The 19,403-nt window shown below is 35.5% G+C and overlaps 1 protein-coding gene and 1 pseudogene across 3 annotated transcripts in view; one reads left to right on the forward strand and one right to left on the reverse strand.

Annotated features, from left to right (window-relative positions):
• The window catches only part of Phka1 (phosphorylase kinase regulatory subunit alpha 1), a 108,491-nt gene that overhangs the window by 20,311 nt on the left and 68,777 nt on the right, over positions 1 to 19,403 (reverse strand). For 2 of the 3 annotated variants that reach the window (XM_047535520.1, XM_047535516.1), the window contains 10 exons: positions 18,556 to 18,647; positions 18,053 to 18,192; positions 9,772 to 9,928; positions 8,624 to 8,703; positions 6,524 to 6,602; positions 6,253 to 6,382; positions 4,002 to 4,103; positions 2,919 to 3,034; positions 2,762 to 2,800; positions 1,045 to 1,095 (listed from right to left, as the gene is read on the reverse strand). In XM_047535520.1, the coding sequence (XP_047391476.1) occupies positions 1,045 to 1,095; positions 2,762 to 2,800; positions 2,919 to 3,034; positions 4,002 to 4,103; positions 6,253 to 6,382; positions 6,524 to 6,602; positions 8,624 to 8,703; positions 9,772 to 9,928; positions 18,053 to 18,192; positions 18,556 to 18,647 (986 nt within the window). The remainder of the gene's footprint in view (positions 1 to 1,044; positions 1,096 to 2,761; positions 2,801 to 2,918; positions 3,035 to 4,001; positions 4,104 to 6,252; positions 6,383 to 6,523; positions 6,603 to 8,623; positions 8,704 to 9,771; positions 9,929 to 18,052; positions 18,193 to 18,555; positions 18,648 to 19,403) is intronic. The other variant, XM_047535519.1, reaches the window with a different exon arrangement.
• Positions 28 to 776, forward strand: LOC124972198 (40S ribosomal protein S6-like; annotated as a pseudogene).

Consider the following 19,403-nt stretch of genomic DNA (forward strand, 5'->3'; position numbering starts at 1 on the left):
GCCTTGTGGGAGATCAGTTGCTCCAAAATGAAGCTGAATATCTCCTTCCCAGCCACTGGCTGCCAGGAAACTCATTGAAGTGGACGATAAACACAAACTTCGTACTTTTTATGAGAAGTTGCGGCTGACGCTCTGGGTGAAGAATGGAAGGGTTATGTGGTCCGAATCAGTGGTGGGACCGACAAACCAAGGTTTCCCATGAAGCAGGGTGCCTGGACCCATGGCCCTGTTCCTCTGCTACTGAATAAGCGGCACTCCTGTTACAGACCAAGGCGAACTGGAGAGAGAAAGCGCAAATCTGTTCGAGGTTGCATTGTGGATGCCAATTGGAGCGTTCTTAACTTGGTTATTGTGAAAAAGGGAGAGAAGGATATTCCTGGACTTATGGATACTCCTGTACCTCATAGACTGGGACCGGAAAGAGTTAGTAGAATCTGCAAACTTTTCAATCTATCTAAGGAAGATGATGTCCGCCAATATGTTATCAGAAAACCCTTAAACAAGGAAGGTGAAAAACCCAGGACCAAAGCACCGAAGATTCAGCATCTTGTTACTCCACATGTCCTGCAACACAAGCTCCTGGACATATTGCTCTGAAGAAACAGCATACCAAGAAAAACAAGGAAGAGGATGCAGAATATGCCAAACTTTTGACCAAGAGAATGAAAGAAGACAAAGAAAAACGCCAGGAGCAGATTGCCAAGAGACGAAGGCTGTTCTCTTTGAGAGCTTCTACTTCTAAGTCTGAGTCCAGTCAAAAAAAAAAGAATTTTTAAGAGTAACAAATAAATAAGATCTGGCTTTCTAACTTAAAAAAAATTGTATTTGTTTTCTAAAGTGGAAAAGAGGTTGGAGTTGAACTCCCTTCCCTGCCTAATTGGGAAAGAAACAGACGCCCCCTCCCCCACTCATATGAAGTTGCTTTATACTTATTTTAGTTATTGAGCATTTTTTTCTTTTTATTCAATGTGTATATCATGATTTACATAACAGCATATTCATAACACTTTTGAATGGAGTATAATACAAAATAATAGCAGTTACCAGAAAAGACGGTGACATCATATCTATGCCCGAGAGATGACTGCCATTGGGCTATGAAAAAAAAAATTGAGAAAATAAAATTGTTAAAGGAATGAGGTAAGGCAACAAGTGCTTGCATTTTTTAGAAGCTATTAGTAGAGTAAAATATGGACCATTCATGTAACTAGCCAGCATATTATCATTAAAAAGCTGACGAAATACCTTTACTCTAGATGTCATAGTAAAGGGTGAAATTACCTTAAAAATATTTTTGCCCAGAAGAGGGCATTGGTGAGCACAGAGAAAAGGACTTAGAACAATACAAACTAACAGACAGGCAGGTGAAGATGGAAATCATTTAGAAATAGGAAATTAATGAAAATTTAGGGCTCTCAGTCCTCCAAAATTATACATAGTTCTAATGATTTGGATTCCCTGAAGTCCTATAGGTAGTGGATATGTAGGTTAAAATAAACTAAAGGCATTTGTTGAGTAGACCAAGTCTTAACGTTATATTAATCTAGCTGGGCACACGAACTTCAAGTTCTAAATATAAAATTAACTTGTATGTAATACTATATGACTATAAAATTTTAGCCAATCACTCAAACAAAATAAGGATCATTAACCATCAACATCAGTCTAACTATTCAGTATTGCATGTTATTCTTTCCCCTTCCAAATAGAAAAATGCTCAGATTATCCATATTATCTGGGAAAAAATTTATAATTTTAAACACAAAGCTCTTTTGTATTCCATTCTTGCCCTGGCATAAATATGAATATCTAAGGGCATTTGATAAGTCTGCTCAAATTAAATTTACTTCAAATTAAACTTCAAGCATTGTTTCATTCTCCTCTTAAATGGTTTCTGATTATCTTTTTAAAAGAAAACAAACAAAATTGCCATTTACCTCTCTTCTTCTTGGTATGTTTTAATGCAGTAAGTTATCATAATTCTACTTTGAATCCAGGAGTAGTAGTATTAAACTTTTCATAACAATGCTTCTAGAAGGGACCAAATCAGCACCATTTCAACTTCTAAATCTTGAAATCAAATGATTTCCCAAAGTTCAATAATAAGCTATGGAAGTCTATGTTAACTATTTCTTTCTAGAATACAACAACTCATCTGTTGTCACCTGCTAGGAAAAGTGAGAAGCTGCAATATGGCATTTTGTGACTCCCACAAATTCCCAGATGGATTTAAATGCTTTTCCTCTATATATCCACAGTACCTTTCATATACCTCTGTTGTTGCAGTGGTAAAAGAATAAATAGGGGATAAAACCTGAAAATAGATTATTTATTTATTTATTTATTTATTTATCTTTGTGGTGCTGGGCATTGAACATAGGGCCTTGCACGTGCTAATCTATCTTTGATAGATTTTTTTCAAAATAAAGCCTTTCCTTAATCAGATGTTCTAACACCTATTCTTAGAAGTAAGACATCTAAGTCTAGCTTTATAAAGAAAATTTATTCCAAGTCAGTTCTAATAAGAGGAGCTTGGGGTTTCAATTTCTTGCTATCCAATGCAACTTACTTTCCTCCTAAAGTCAGTGAAGTAGTTTGGTTCAGAAAAAAAAAAAAACTATTTACAAATTATTGTTATAAAGGATATTCAAACAAGCAACTCCATGGCTTGTTATTATTTGTAAAAAGGCCATGAGCTCATGCATGTTATATAGAACTAAAGACAAGTTAAAGTATGTTAAAGGATCCCTAGTTGTTTCACCTGACTCTCAGTTGAGATAGACAGTCTACGAAATTCCACCTGAAAAATAAATGGCTCAAATTATACTTAGGACATAAAACAACATAAATGATCCCAACAAAGTCTGATCCCAAAAGAATGTTCTTAACAAGCTACCACCTAATGGGTAGTATCTCACCTGCTTTATCTCACTTTTTAACTGCATGATCCCAGTTCGTTCTGTTTTGGTTGCTCCAACAGCACCAATCTCATGGATAGAAATAGCAGGACTGACATTTGAATCAGTGGGACGAACTACATAGCATAAGGGATTAAAGATAAAGAAAGGATAATCAGCTTCACTTTCCCCTCTCCCATGTTAAAAAGACTTAGATATATGTCCTTCTTTAATTTTTAACTTAATTTAAAAAAACTCAACTAGTATAAACTTGCTATTTAAATTGTGGTCCAGGGACCAGCAGCATTAATTAGGAGCTTGGTAGAAGACTCTCTGGTCCCATCTCAGACACACTGGATCAGAAACTGAATTAAAGAAAGATCCCCAACCTGAGGTACACTGCTTTCTTTCTTTTGTCACTCTAAGTTCTGGCCATCCATCCATCTGACCTTATATATCTTTTTATCCTAAGCCTAAGAGTTGAGCATGAGAGATAACCCATTTCATTTGCTCTGCTTCTTTAGATATACAACACCAGATAATGTTGCTGAAACTAAAAGTGCAGGCTGGGTTTAGTGCTTGCTGTATGCATGTACTAAAATACCACATCAAACCCTGTTATATATATAATTAAAACATGTGAATCATAAATTTAAAAAGTACAGGTGGAAAACTAGTTTTTGATGGACACTTAGACATATTAGAATTTAAGGTTAAAAAGGATACATTTAGATGTAGCAGCTATCCACATACATACATACTCCAAACACTGTGCTACTGAATTATTGCCAATTAGAATATAAGAATGTTTCAGATAATGTGGATTGTTACTTGTCCTAGAGACTTAGGATAATGTTAGGGAATGGTCAAAGTAGTTAAAATGAAACATGATCATAATGAATTCACTTGGTTGATATATCATTTAAGGGAAAAGTTGAGACACAGTGGTTTTTCATATCTTACTGCAAAGGATAGCTTTGTTTTATAAATTGGAGTTCTATTTCTTTAAGGCAAAATGTTCCTCTGATAAAAGGAAATATTTTATTACTAATGAGACATTTAAACCAAACACTCTGAGATAGAAATGCAATTATTTAATCTTACCACTTCGTTCCACACCAAACTCTTTGCCACTGAGAATGTGATGCAGGAGATTCTTCATGGCCGAAGGACTGAGATTCATTAGGCCCTCTGTGGCTTCTTCAGCTAGCAGAAACATAGGACAGAACAGAAGGAATTCTAATTTGTCTGTCATACTCTCCGTATTTTTCTCCATTTCCCTCCTTTTCTTTTCTCTCTTACCCTACCCTTCCTTCCTCCCCCACTCCTCTCTCTCTCTAGTTTTCTTTGGTCCTGGGGATTGGAAGCAGGGCTTTGCAAATACTAAACAACTCACTATCACTGAACTATACCTTCAACCCCTCTATTGCCTTTCTTGCTTAAAATATCTGAGTCACTTGATTGGAAGATGAGAATTATAAAATAAATTTCTAACACCATACACTTAGCTATTTATATTGTGATAGACTTATTATTTAGGGACTGACAATCCAGTTTATAGATTTGCTAAGTCATCTATTTCTCTGTCACCCCACTTCCGTACCATTAGGGTACTCAGTAGAACCTTTATTTGAAGGTGAGAAGAAGGAAAGAGAAATCAAAATGGAGGCCATTCAGAGAGAGGCAAGGAATGCATAGATACATGCAAATAAAATACTTAAAATGTCTCAGTCTAGAAATAAGAGAGTTAAAAGAGAATATATATGAATCCATGAAGTTATAAAAGAATACTGAGAGGGTAACTTGAAGTTGTTTATCAACATCAGAAACTAGTTAAGAGTTTACTACATGTAGGTCATCATTTTAAACAATGTTAGTACAAACAAGTATGGCATGTTTTACCTTGAGAGGCTGATCATTTGGGAGAGATGGAACATGCAAACAAGATAAACAAAAATAAAACACTGCATATACTACATGCCAAAAGAGAGGCATAGAGAAGAAGTTCTTTGGAAATCAGAGAAGATAAATCAATCTCCAAGGGAAGGGATTTATAAAATTACTGGGAAGTACTATGGAAATAGTAGGTAGAGGCCAGAATATTGAGGTTCTTGAATATCAGACCTGGGTATCTTGACTTTATTCTATAAAGAAATAAAGAGCCACAGTTTTGATGAATCCACAGGGAATAAATACATTACAGACTATTAAGGAAAAGCAAAGAATGTTTGGGAGGTTATCCCTTGCTGAGGTTTATTATGGAACAGCTACAACCTCCCATAAAACATCCCTTGATATCACAGCTGGAGAACACTATATAATACATTTATTTCTAACAATGAAATCTGGATTGGAAATCATTCGAAGTAAGACAGACTTGAACTCAAATTCTACTGTTTACTAGATATGTTACTTTGAGCAAGTTACTTAATCTCTCTGAGTTTCATTTTCCTTATTGGCAAAAGTGCAAAAATTATATTCTCTACAGAGTTGTTGTAAGGATTAAATGTCAGTGTGTGTAAATATAAAGTAAAAAGCACAATGTTTGGCATATGATAGGTATAAAATAGTTATTAGCTCTCTTATTTTGAAGGGTTATTTAAATGTAAATTATCTCATGTGTTTGATTTAGTTTTAATTAAAAACAATAAATTTAGATATCCATTAACACCTTGATTAAAAGTCTTGTGGGGAAATTTAACCTAAACAATGAACTTCGGTTGTGAGTTTTTCAATTGTGATTTTATTTTTCTGTTCCATCCCTGTTTATATTATTTTGCCATTCTTGCTAAAATCAAACAATATCTATGGAAAACAGAATCATGCCATGGGAATTCCACCTCCACTTTTGTAGTATTCTCTATAGCTTCCACAGGCCCCAACTATTTTTCCAGCTAAAACCATTATCTTGATAAATACAACTATCATTAATTTCAAAGAGAGTATTTTTAGACAAATATTAATAAAAATATTGTCTTCCTTTATTCAATCATGATGTTGACTAGACAGACAGGACACTGACACTATATTCACTGATACAGTGACTGTGTGTCTTTGGTGTCCTCAAGTTCCATTACCTGAATCAGAACCAAACCCAGTCTGTCACACTCCAGTATTCTCTAAAGCACTCTGAGGAATTAGGAGGAATGAAGTTTCAGAACCAATATACATATGTGTCATCAAATCAGATCTTTGACTTGTATAAGTAATGACTAAAACATGAGAACAAAATTGCTTTACACAGCTTCTGAGCTATCAGTAAAAATGTTTTAGCTTTCTTTCCCTTCTGATGCCAAATTCCATTGATCTACATTAAAAGTGAATTCTGCCTAAAAGTAGTTACTGAATTGAGTACCTGAGCATCGAAGGGAGTGGGCTAGTTCTGTTGCCATAACTTGTATGATCAGACCAATTCGAAGTCGAAACATTTCTGCAAAGAGGCCAGGCTGGGTTCGCATATACATGGCTAGATATACCATTATTTCCTGTACATAAAATGGATATAGACAAAAATTATGAGACCAGGCCTCACAATGCCTATTTTGTTGTCTTTGCAAATTGCTATATCAATTGAAAACAAACTTTAAAGTATTAATCAACATGTTAGGCTTTATAATTCTGCTTACCTGTGTAAGGATTGAAATACTCATGTCCCCTTCACTGGCTTCATCTATCAGCTGAGTAAGTGTCTCATAGGGCAGAGGTCTGAGGAAGAAAAAAGTAAAAATAAATAAATAAATAAATAAATAAATGTATTGAAAAAATAAAAAAGTTCTAAGTCCAAGTTACTGCCTTAATACCTCATTATTACCAGTAGCATTTTGATTCTTTTCATTTCCAAAGTTCATTTGTTACCTCCATAAACCACTCTGGCCCATATCAACTCAGGGGAGCTAGCTTTCTCCTCTCTACACCTAGATTTTCCTTCTTCTATAAATTTTTATTTAAAAGTTGCTCCATGATGTCTTTCCAAACTAGTATTCCATGGTTAGTCATTAACTCTAGAAAGGTAACTATTATAGCTACAAAGAAATACACTAATTAAGTTGTGCCTTTTGGAAACCTTTGGTTTACAGTCACATCTTCTATTGATTTTCAAGTTTCATCGGTCCACATATACACACAGACACAAACACACACAGACACACTTGTGACTCTCTTATTAACACTAAGTACTCTGAAGGTAAGCCATTTTTTTGGATTGTTTGTAGTGTAACAAAACTGATCTGCTTTGTGATAAAAGATTGTCTTCCAGTAGCAAAGTGTTACAGGCTAAATTGAGTTGCCCCCAAATTCACAAGTTGAAATCTAATCCCTTGTACCTGGAGTGCAACCTTATTTGTATATATGATCTTTAGAGGCGGCTATATTAAAGTGTTATCATTAGGATGGACCCTAATTCAGTATGACTGGTATTCTTATGAAAAAGGGAAATTTAGACATGGAAATGTGGAGGGAAGAAAGTGAAGAGACATAGGAATAAGATGGCCACCTACAAGAAAAAAGTCCTTTACAGCCTTCAGAATGAACTGCTGACGCAATGATGTGAACTTCCAGACTCCAGAAATGTGAGAGAATACATTTCTTTTCTGTTGATAAAACTACCCCATCTGTGGCATTGTGCTATAGCTGCCTAAACAAATTAACACTCAAGGTTAGGATGATTTTCCTAAAGCATAACTGGGACTTTACGGATGGGATCTGATGTGTGGTCCTAGGACATGTCTCTCCAGGTTTTCATCAGGAGTTTGAACTGGATATTACAGGCAACAGAAATCATGGACATGGACCAGAAAGGAGGTGGAACGCAGACATCAGCAAAATCATCCTTGATCACTTATCTCTCATTTACTCCTGATTAAGCTCTATAGCTAGAGCATGTTTTGTTTACAAAATGAACTTTTTACTATACTGGCTACTGAAATAGAACTGGCAGGCAGGAGAAATACCCTGTTTTAAATTAATCCCTCATAGAAAAATGGATTTACAGATCAGTAATGAATGAAGTTAGAAACATTCTAAAAATATTTCTTGGAATACAACCTGCTTGGAGATTTTTATATTGGCACTGGAAGAACATGAAATTAGACAGATTTAGTGCAGATGAGATTTACTGGCATGGCTATTGGCAAAGGAAAACTTGTGTTTGTAAGAATTAAAATGTTCCACCCTTGCCTATCACCCTACTTCCCACCCCCTCCAGTCCCAGCCTATCTGAGGGTACTGCTGCCAATTGGAGGTTGTGGCAGAACTGAGACAGTGGCAGTTTGATGACACTGTTCTTGACTCTGCTTTGAAAGTTCCCATTTTTCCCCTCTGACCCTGAGTTCTACTACTTTCATCACTTATTAAGCAGCATGGATTTGCATCATCAGCCCTGTAGTCTAGCCAGACACCTTTTTTCACTTCCTCTCTTCAGAGGATGGTTGACTCTTTATGGGTACCAATTTCCAGTGCCCTGCATGTTTTGTTGTGCTTTCTTTGAAGGGAGGATTAGGAAATGCCAATAAGAAAAAAAAGTTTGAACACTATTTGCTGTTAGTTTTTCTCTTTAATTTGCCCATGTCCTATTCCCAACATTTTCCTGGTGAATGTCTCTGATAGACATGTGTCTGTAGGATGTTGTCATCCATGGACAGATTAAGGCAAGAAAATTGTGTAAGTTCATTCAGGTTCCTTAAAGTCTCAGAGAAGCCTTATCAAACCCAAGCAAATGCCACACTCACGAAGAGATGGTCTTTTCTCGAGGTTCTGGAGGGAGTCCCACTGTCAAATGTTTCTGGTAGGAGAGAAGATCTGTGCAGGCCTAAGAAGAGATAGTATCACATTATCCTTTCCACAAAACCTCAGATTTCCACAAACTTTTCTCTTCTTAGCCTAGAAACTTTGCTCCCCATTAACCTAATAACACTAAACTCTCTTCCTCAGGAAATACCATGAAGATCAGAAAAGAAGGATTTCTAGGAAGGAACAAAGAGGTTTTTCAAACTCCTTGGAGGTTGGTACTTTTAGTTTGGTGCAGATTCATTATTAGGATCTAGAATTCTAATAGTTTATAATACCTCTGAAGTCTACAGTTATTATGGTTCAGTAATGTACATTTGTCACTACCAGAAACATAAGTGAATATCAGAAAATGTACATGTGAAAAACAACATATGAAATGATTAGAGGCTGTGGTTGCCTTAAAACAATTAAGGAATCCAAATTTATTTATTGTTTTCAGTGCTGGGGATGGAATCTGAGGCCTTATGTATGCTAGGCAAGCACTCTACCACTGATCTACACCCCCATCCCTGAAACTAACTTTTAAAAAGCATTCCCATTTGCCAGTAAATGGGTGGAACTGGACACTATCATGATCAGTGATATAAGTCAGATCCAGAAAGTCAAAGGTTGAATGTTTTCTCTGATGTGCAGAAACTAGTACAATATAAGGAAAAGAAAAGAAAAGTGTGGGGGGATTTCATCAAAATAAAGGAAAGATCAGTGGAGTAGACGAAGGGGATTGAGGGGGAAGGAGGAGGGATGGGATAAGGGAACAACAATGGAATAAATCTGACCTAACTTTCCTTCATACATATATGAATATACCACAGTGAATCTCACCATCATGTACATCCATAAGACAATAACTTTAAAAAACTGTAAGTAAATAGCAGAAATATCAGTAGAGTAGAGGGATGGGAACAAGGAGAGGAAGGAGGGGAAGGAAAGGGAAGTAATTGTGACTGAATTAAAGTAAATTACATTCCATGCTTTTAAAATTGAGTCAAAATGAATCCTAATATTACATATAACTAAAAAGAACCAAGAAATAAAGGAAAAAAGCATACCCATTTAGACATGTTATAAATTCAAGAATTTATAGTACCTCATCGAGTGCTTCCACTTTCTTCCTTAGGATCCCAGAGATGTATCGAATCAGGCCCCAATGACGAATTTCTCCAACTTTGCCATATAGTTCAGTAAGAAGCTCTCTGACTGTAGCACCCCCCTCTTCATACAATTCAGTATCCCAGTCAGGTCCTCTGGAATTTTAAAGAAAGAAGTATGTTAATTAAAAGTAAAGCATCAACAAAAATCTTATCTTTCAGTGTTTTAACAAATACACCTATTTTTAAAAATTCTTTTTTGTAGTTGTAGATGGACAGAATGCCCTTATTTTATTTGTTCTGTGGTGCTAAGGATTGAATCCAATGCCTCACATATGCTAGGCAAGCACTCTACCACCGAGTCACAACCCCCACGTGGATATACCTATTTTTGATAAGCCTCCTGCATTAGGAAACTAATGATATTTAAAACAAGAAACCTTTGTAAAACTATGACTAACAGTCACCCCAAAAGGCAAATATCTAGACAATAATTTCTTAGTTTCATTTATGCTTTGACAAAATACATTATTTACCCTCTTCACATGCTTCAACAGGGCTGAAACTAAAGACAGATTTAATATAACTACTGAAAATTCAGAAAGTATGATTGTACCTCAGGAACAAATGAAGAAATAAGAAGGATGTGTGTTTTTTTTAAAGGATACGTATACATTATTGGTGCAAAATTACTGTAGCACAATCAAATATGAAGTGTCATAAAAGACATATAAAGTTCTCTGAAATTGGGTATTTAACATGTGATAAAGGTAGATTATTTATTAAATGACGTTAAGACAATCATGTAACCATCTTGAAAAAAAGCTGGACCTTTATTTCAGACTGTATATAACACAATTCCAAATGTATCAAGTATCTAAATTTGAAGAAACTAGACAAATATGGGAGAATTCATTTATAACTTGGAGGGAAAAGGAATTTTTAAGTATGGAACACATGTTTGAAGCCATAAAAAAAGCTATTACATTTGTACACATAAAACAAAAAAAAACTCTTATCTCTAAAACCACTGTATGCAAAGTATAGGACAAATTACAAAATGGGAAAATATTTGCACTTCATAGGCTAATTATCTCTATATACATATAGACCTCTCATAAATAGATCAAAAAATAAGAAACAACAAAAGAAAATGTGGCAAAACAAATACTGGCAGGTATTAAATATAGTAAAGCTTGCTCTATCTCACCCATAATAAGATAAATTAAAATTAACATTGTACCAAGATAATATTTTTAACATATCAAGCTGTCAAAAATCCCCAAATTTTTAACACTGCATTGGTTAAAGCTTTAGGAAAACAGGTACTCTCAATATGTTCCTGGTAGGCATAAAAATTGGGATTATTGCTCTGGAGGGTTTTCTGTAAAGTTGATGGATAAAAGAAGTGGAGATTCTTTTTAGGATAATGAAAATGCTCTAAAATGGATGGTGAAAGATATATATATATATATATATATATATATATATATATATATGAAACCGAGAATATACAAAAAGCCATCAAAAGAAATTATACACTTAAAAATACCTATATTCTTTGATATACCAGTCCAATTTCTGCTTCATCTGGATGACAAATTCCTTCCATACATGTGAAATGATGTATGATAAAAGGTTACTCACTATAAACATTGTGATGGTAAATGACTGGAAAATACACAAATGTCTATCAGTAAAAGACTTGTTAAATAAATTACAGTACAGTGAGATAAGAATGCAACACAACTATTAAGAAAATATAAAGTAGATCTAGTCAGGCATGGTGGCCTACACCTGTAACTCCAGCAACTCGGGATGCTGAAGCAGGAGAATCACAAGTTCAAAGCCATCCTCAGCAACTTAGGAAGATCATCTCAAAATGAAAAATATAAAAGGGCTGGGGATGTAGCTCAGTTAGTAGAGAACTTGCCTAGTATGTGAGAGGACCTAGGTACAATACCTAGTACTGCAAATGAATGAATGAATTAAAAAATAAAGGAGGTGGGGTCTGCGTTCCCCTCACTTGAAACCAGGCATGCTTTTGACTAAGGCAAAAGTAATACCACATGATTCTGAGGCTGTCATAAAAAGTAATACAGCTTCTACCTAGTCTTACCTTGGGACACTTACTCTTAGAACCCAATCATCATGTGGTCAGGAAATAGAGACACACATAGGGAGGTTATTTGCTGTTATTCCACCTATAGGTAATGAGGTTCTATCCAACAGCCAAATAGTCAGTATCAATTCCCAGACATAGGAACGAGCAAACTGCATCATGACTTTAAGATATAAAGTTTCAGTGAAAAAAAAAAAACACTGTATAGAGCAGTGTATATACTATGCTAAATTTTGGTAAAATAGGGATAAAATACAGTCAGCATTTACATACATATGCATAAAATATCCCTGGGAGGATGCATGCACACACGAATTTTCTGGTTGCCTGTGAGGTGGGGAACTGGGTATAGAGAAACAGAGGTGGGAAAAGGCCATTTGCTCATTCACTATATTTTCTTTTGTATTTAAAAAAATTTGACCACGAGAATGAATTGCCCATTCAATATGTCAAATTTTGTAAAAAACATGAAATAAGTACTACAGGAAGTCATCAAGGGCTGTAAAACCAGTGAGTTTGAAAAATAATAGTACATTTACATAGTCCCAAGGTATAGCTCTACAAGATTAATTTTTATTTCAAAAGGTAAGATGATAACTTTACAGTCGAAGAATCTGGAAGCTAATATCTTAATCGAATGATCAAACCAAGTGATCAAAGTCAACACTACTAGGAATTGGAGTATGTGCCTCCCGACATGACACACAGAAAACATGGCATCACTTCAGTGGTATTCTTGAAAAAATTCATAACCTGAATAACTCATGAGGAAACACCATAGAAAGAAAGACTGTGTGAAATCCTGCAAAACAAATGGTCTGTATTTTTAAAAAATGTCAACATGAAAAATGAAACACAAGTCATTTGAGATCAATGGAGATTCAAGATATAAAGAACTAAATGAAATACATGATTTTATATTTTCTTTTACAAAATCATTATTACAATCATTATATTATAATCATTATATATTATAATCAATTATTATAATCATTATTATTAAAATAATAATGTATTATTATTAAAATAATACATTATTGGGCTGACAAATCTTAATAGGGTCTGCAGCTAGATACTAGTATTGTCTTAAAGTTAATTTTCTGATTTTGGTGATTATGCTGTGCTTATGTAAGAGAGTTCCAAGTTTTTAGGAAATATACACTGAATAATTTAAAGTAAATGGGGATCATGTCTATCACTCTCGAATGGTTCAAAAAATAATATATGTGTGTGTGTGTGTGTGTGTGTGTGTTGGATTGAGTATAGATGATGGTGGTGGTGGTGATATAAGAGAGAAATAGAGAGAGTGAAGAGAGAGATATTAAAGCTCAGTGGAAACATCAGAGGAATCTGGGTGAAGGATATCCAGAAATTTTTTGTGCTTTCTTTACAATTTTTCTCTAAGTCTGAAATTATCCAAATTAATTTTTTAAAGTCTCAAAAAGTGCTACAAGAGCTCAGAACCAGGAAAGATTATTATTAATCTCTGATCTCTTTATTATTAGAGATCAGAGAAAGCTTCGTGGAGGTGACAGATGAACTAGACCTTGATGGGTAAGAGAGAATTGCAACAAAAAGAGATGGGGAATGGCAAAGGACAATATTCTAGGCAGAGGAAAAAACATGAATCAAGATATGAAGGTAGACATGTAGAGGTTGTGCTTTGGGTGTATGTGGTCCACTTTGGTGAGAGCATTCACATTGCGAGTGGATAGCAATAATAGATAAATTAGGTTGAAAGACCTTAGAAGATGTAGATTTGGCCAATAATTCCCTATGGGAGTTAGTGATGTGGGGAGAGGCAGGGGAAATGGAGGAGTTGAAGATGATACAATTTCTGGGTGATTTGAAAGAATGATGGCATCACAAACAGAGTGAAGAAAGATAAGCAGCATGTTCTGGTAAAGACAGTGAATATGATTTTAGACATGTTGAGTAGGAAGACATACATAAAAATAAATTCCAGGTAGGTTAAAGACCTAAAACATTAAAAAATTTAAAAAATTATTAAAAGTATTTAAAGTTGTTTTTTTTTTTTTAATTCTGGAAGGGAAGAAGATTCCCTATGCATGGCAAGGAATCCTGAAGTCAAAAAAGGAAAATATCAGGTCGGGGGTATAGCTCAATGACAGAACACTTGCCTAGCATGTGCAAGGTGCTGGGCTCAATCTCCAGTGCCATAAAGTAAAGAGAAAAATAAAAAGATCAAAAGATTTGACTATAGTCAGGTGTGGTGAAGCACACCTATAATCTCAGTGGCTCAGGAGGATTGAGAGTTCAAAGCCAGCCTCAGCAAATTAGGTCCTAAAGCAGCTCAATGAGATCCTGTCTCTAAATAAAATATGAAATAGGGCTGGGAATGTAGCTCAGTAGTTGAATGCTCCTGGTTCAATCCTCAGTACCCGCCCTCCCAAAAAAGATTTGATTACATAAAAGCTAAACTTTTGTGTAGAGAGAGGAATATAAACAAGTTAAAAGGCAAATTCCTTCATGTACAAACAGAGAAACAAGATGTACCCCATTTGTTTACAATAAAAAAGGCAAATTCCTTGGAAAACTACCTGAAACATATATAACAAAAGAGTGATATAATAAGAAAAATTAAAATAACCCACTATAGGATAAAACAAGCTTATAAACAGACGATTCACAGACGGAATATTTGTCAATATGCTAGAAAACTGCATCTGTCATTCTACTTTTATCTACACAGGGATACTGGATAGAGATCCAAGTATATCCCATAGCCACATAGCATAATTATACACAATCTATTCAAGTGTTTTGTGTGTGCATGTGTATACATGTGCTGCTGGAATGAACCCAGTGCCTTGTGCATCTGAAGCAGGTGCTCTACCACTAAGCTATGCCCACAGCCCCTATTCAAGTGATTTGATATTATCTAGAATATTAGTTTCAGGGAGATTGCAGGGTTTACTCAGAAGTCATGGTGAAGTTAGGATGCAATGTAGGAGCAGAAGAGGGTGGTAAACCATGGATCATTTCAACTGGTGTGAGCAAAAGTTTTTGTGCATGAACTTTTGTATGCCCATCTCAATTATCCCTCTGAATCTTCAATTTCTATTCAAGTTAGAATTATTCTGTCCTTATCCCTTCCCTTCTTTCACTTTCTCTTTCTATTCCCCTGCATTTAGCAAGTGTTGGTACATAGTAAGTATATGACACAACTGAATAAAGTACCATACCACAAAAGATAAAAAGAAGGAAACAAAAATTCCAAAATAAGATCCAGGCCTTTAAAAATCAGTAACACACAATGAGCTTTACTGGGTGGCACTTTGGCAGGTTGCATAAGAAGGGAAGTCCCTCAAAGCAGGAGATCATCCAGAAGATCATGGCCCAGGTTCTGTCATTCAAAAAAGGAGAAGAGCAAGGGAACTGTCAGAGGGAGAAGAGAAGCTGGGGTAAGGGTTAAATGTCTAGGTGATGTCCCTTTGCTGCACTATGTGGGATGTCTAGATTAGTGAATACTGAAGGGTAGCAGTGGTTTGGCATATTCACAGCCCAGGGTTTAGTTATTACTAACAAGTCTGAGGTGGGGTTCCAAAGAGTATACAAAAACTCAGTCTGCATGTAGCTAATAATCTGTTTGGATTATTTTAATTTTTTAATGATTTTTTGATATGATGTCTTTCTGTGTTGCCCAGACTGGCTTCGAACTCAGGCACTCACATGGTCCTTCCACCTCTGCCTCCTGAGTAGCTGGGACAACAGGTATGTGCCACCATGCCTAGCTTCTTTGAGTTACTTATTTATTTGTTTTGGTACTAGGATTTTAATCCAGGGATGCTTTACCACTGAGCTACATCCCCAGTCCTTTTTATTTTTTTTATTTTGAAACAGAGTCTCATTAAGTTTCTTAGGGCCTCAATAAGTTGCTGAGGCTGTCTTTGAACTTGCTATCCTCCTGCCTCAGTCTCCCAAGTTGCTAGAATTACAGGCATGTGTCACCACATCCAGAATGTTATTTTTTAAACATTGAGTATGTAAGAGTTTTACTTTGGTGTTCAAGGGTTTTTCAGCTAACCAAAGACCTGTGTGTTTTCACTTGCTCATTAAATAGTATAGTTTGTTGACTCACAAGCACAAGGCCCTGAGTTCAATCCCCAGAACTAAATAAACAAAAAAAAATAGTATAGTTTGATGAAAACTGTATGAGCTTTGGAGTCAAAGAACAAGGATTTTCATCTCATCTCTTCCCGTAACTGTGTGACCTTCAGCAAGTTGATCAACCTCTCTGAGATGGTCTCCCTATCTGCAATAAATGTAGATACCAATCATCTCATAGAAAAAGTATAAGGATTAAATTAAGAAGTTAATTTGTTTGATCAACCTATACAGAAAAAATGTTATAAGGCAAGTACTAGGTTATGTTTTCAGACTAAAATAAAACAATCAATGTCTTTGAAGAACTTAGTCTAATGGGGTTGATACATACACACACACACATACACACACACACACACACACACAGAGATAATATGGCAATAAAGTACTAGTTGTGCATAGTGCATTACAGAGGAATGTTTAAGGAGCAGGGGTTTGGAAAGTGAAAAGTTTCAAGTTGACTCCTTGGACGATATGAGAAGAGCTGAGTATAAGTAAGCCTAAAGAGAAAGAAAAGAGTCCTTGCAAAGACAGAAACATGAGCAAAGGCACAGAAATGAGACAACATAGTGTTGATGAAAAACTACCAGCAGTTTGGTGTTGCTGGAATACCACTTATAGGACACAGAATGGTGAAAGCAAAATCTACAAAGCAGGCAGGAATTCTATCACAGAGGTTCTTATATGTCATATTAAGGCTCTTGAACTTTCCCCCTGCTTAAGTGAAGCAAAAAATTTTAAATAGGGAAGGGATTTGGTAAGATGAGCATATTAAATAGATCATTGTGTAGAATTAGGAGGCCAGGATTTGGCAATTTCTAATGAAAGATCTGGGCAGTCACCACCGATGGTTACTAAAATCATTAGAAGCTAATGAGGAACTGTATAATGGTACGACAGGCTAACAAGATCTTATTAATCTTAACATGAAAAGGAGCAACTTCAAAAGGTGATGCTTTGTACTTTTGTAACATCAGGAGGCACATGGTATCTAGTTGTTGCTCTTTTTTCATTTTTGCAGTGCTAGGGATCAAACCTAGGGTCTTGCACATGCTAGGCAAGTAAACCACCAAGCTACATCCACAGCCCCTTTTTCCAAATTTAGAAGGGGTCTTAAATGCTGCCTCTTCATATTCTAGTCACCACCACATGAAAAGAGGAGGAAGAGCAGGTATTTTTGTGTAGGGGTAGGCAGGAAAGAGGAGATCAATTTAGACAAATTGAGTATAAGATACAAAGTACCTAGTGGGTACCTGACACATAAGAAAACATTCAAAAATATTAGTTTCTCTTTCCTGTAAGTCTCTATATTCTTCTTTCTTTTGTGTTAAGAATATATCCGTAGGTTTTACCAAATAATGGATGCTTAATAAGAACCATAATACTGATAGAATACTTGTCAGTTATTGATCACTGACTATGTGCCAGGCATTAGGGACTTTATAGATATTTATAATAATTCTATGAGGTATGTATAATCCAAGTTTTGTAAATGAGGATAATTGAGGCTTTAAAGTCATATAATGAATAGACAGCTAAACTATATTCAAAACCAGATAAGTGAAACTCAAAAGCTTTGCTCATTTTCTATATGCTATAATTTGTATCTGATATATTGCCCCAAAGGTCCATGTGTTAAAGGTTTTGTCCCCAGCCCATGGCACTATTGGGAGATGGTCTCACCTTGAAGAAGTGAGGCCTTGTGGGAGATCTTAGGTCACTGGGGGCATGCCCTTGAAGGTGCATGCTCTCTCTCTCTCTCTCTCTCTCTCTTTTGCATCCTGTCAATGAGGTGAATGTCTTTGCCACATGTATCTGCCATGATATGCTGCCTCACCACAGACCCAAAAGAAATAGGGCCAAGAAATCAGGGACTGAAACCTCCAAAACTGTAAGCCAAAATAAACCTTTTCTTTTAATAAGTTGATTGTCTCAGATATTTGTTACAGCAATAGAAAGCTAACTACATACTATGCAATCCTTCCTCTCTATATGAACATTAAAGTATGCTGATAATATCCATCACTTACTTCATAGTGTACAACATGTAGAGAATATCAGCTTGTTCCTGTAAGCTTGTTGTCTCCTTTAACTGTGAAACCAGTGCTTCAAAATCCACCTCCCCAGACTGGTCTCTAGGAAGATGCATTTCTACACGAACAGAGGGAACCTTCAGTTTGAAAAATGTTGAAAGAAATTAAGTCACAAGTGTTCCACTTAAATGATAACCTAGAATGAGTCATCTTTCTATCTTTAAACATTTTCCATAAGAATTTTCTAAATGTTGATGAAAAGCAAAGCAAAAAACAATAAAATCATCAAGATACATGATACAGCAAAGTAGTTTTCTTGAAACCTACTTAGGGAAACTTGCCCACTTTAAGACTGAACTGAAAAGTACATGTATCTTCACCAGGATTGCATTTTACCTACCATCATTTACTAACAGGAACCATAATGGTTAGTTCTATAATCTTCTATAAAGATGGCATTTTTGCAAACACAAATAGAAGAATCCCACTTGCACATTTACCTGCTCATCTTGTGGGGACTGAGGCGAGTCGAGTAAGTTGAATGAAGGCCGGGAAGGTTGAAATAACTTTGTAGGAAGATACATGTGAACATCTGCAAAAGGTTGACACTTATTAGAAAAGATAGATAATAAAGATACCAATAAAAATGTGCCATTGACCTCAGCAATGAGGTCATGTATGAGTCAGTTCTTTAGAAAACAAGAATGGCAACCTTCTTCTTCCTTGATAATACCAAAGAAGAGAAAGATGAATATTAGGTAATTTAAAGAGTATACAATTGATCAATAATACATTTTGATTTGACTTTCTAGAATTATACCATCAAGTAAGATATTAAATTTACTAGTGTAATCAATACCATGATGGTGCTAACACTGAAACTTTGGTAGAATACCACAAGTAACAGAAAAGGTTCAGTTACATTTTATATTTTCTGGACATTCCTAAGAAAATGCTTGATGGCTAGTGGTTAGATTTCCCTGAGAAGAGGTGATTGGATGAACCTATCTAGGGAATCAAAACAATCTAGTGGCTGACCAACTTTGAGATATTCTTAAAGATTTCTTACTTATAGTTCATTGATGAAATACTTACCCAAAACCACTCAAGAGAGACTCTCTTGTCATTTTCACCATTTTACTTATTTGGAGAGATACAGAGTTCAAATAACTGCTCAAGCAAGTAAATAGCAGAGCTGAAAATTAAGCTCAAATTTCTTGATTCACAATCGAGAAATATGACAATAAACTTCATCTCTTTGCTTAAGCCCTTTCTCCAGGGAGCATACCCAAAGGGCATGCTAAGCTTTTCTCCTTTATAAATGTTAAATGATTACCTAGAGTTCATA

The sequence above is a fragment of the Sciurus carolinensis genome, chromosome X (assembly GCF_902686445.1).
Source record: "Sciurus carolinensis chromosome X, mSciCar1.2, whole genome shotgun sequence".
In the NCBI taxonomy this organism is placed as follows: Eukaryota; Metazoa; Chordata; class Mammalia; order Rodentia; family Sciuridae; genus Sciurus; species Sciurus carolinensis.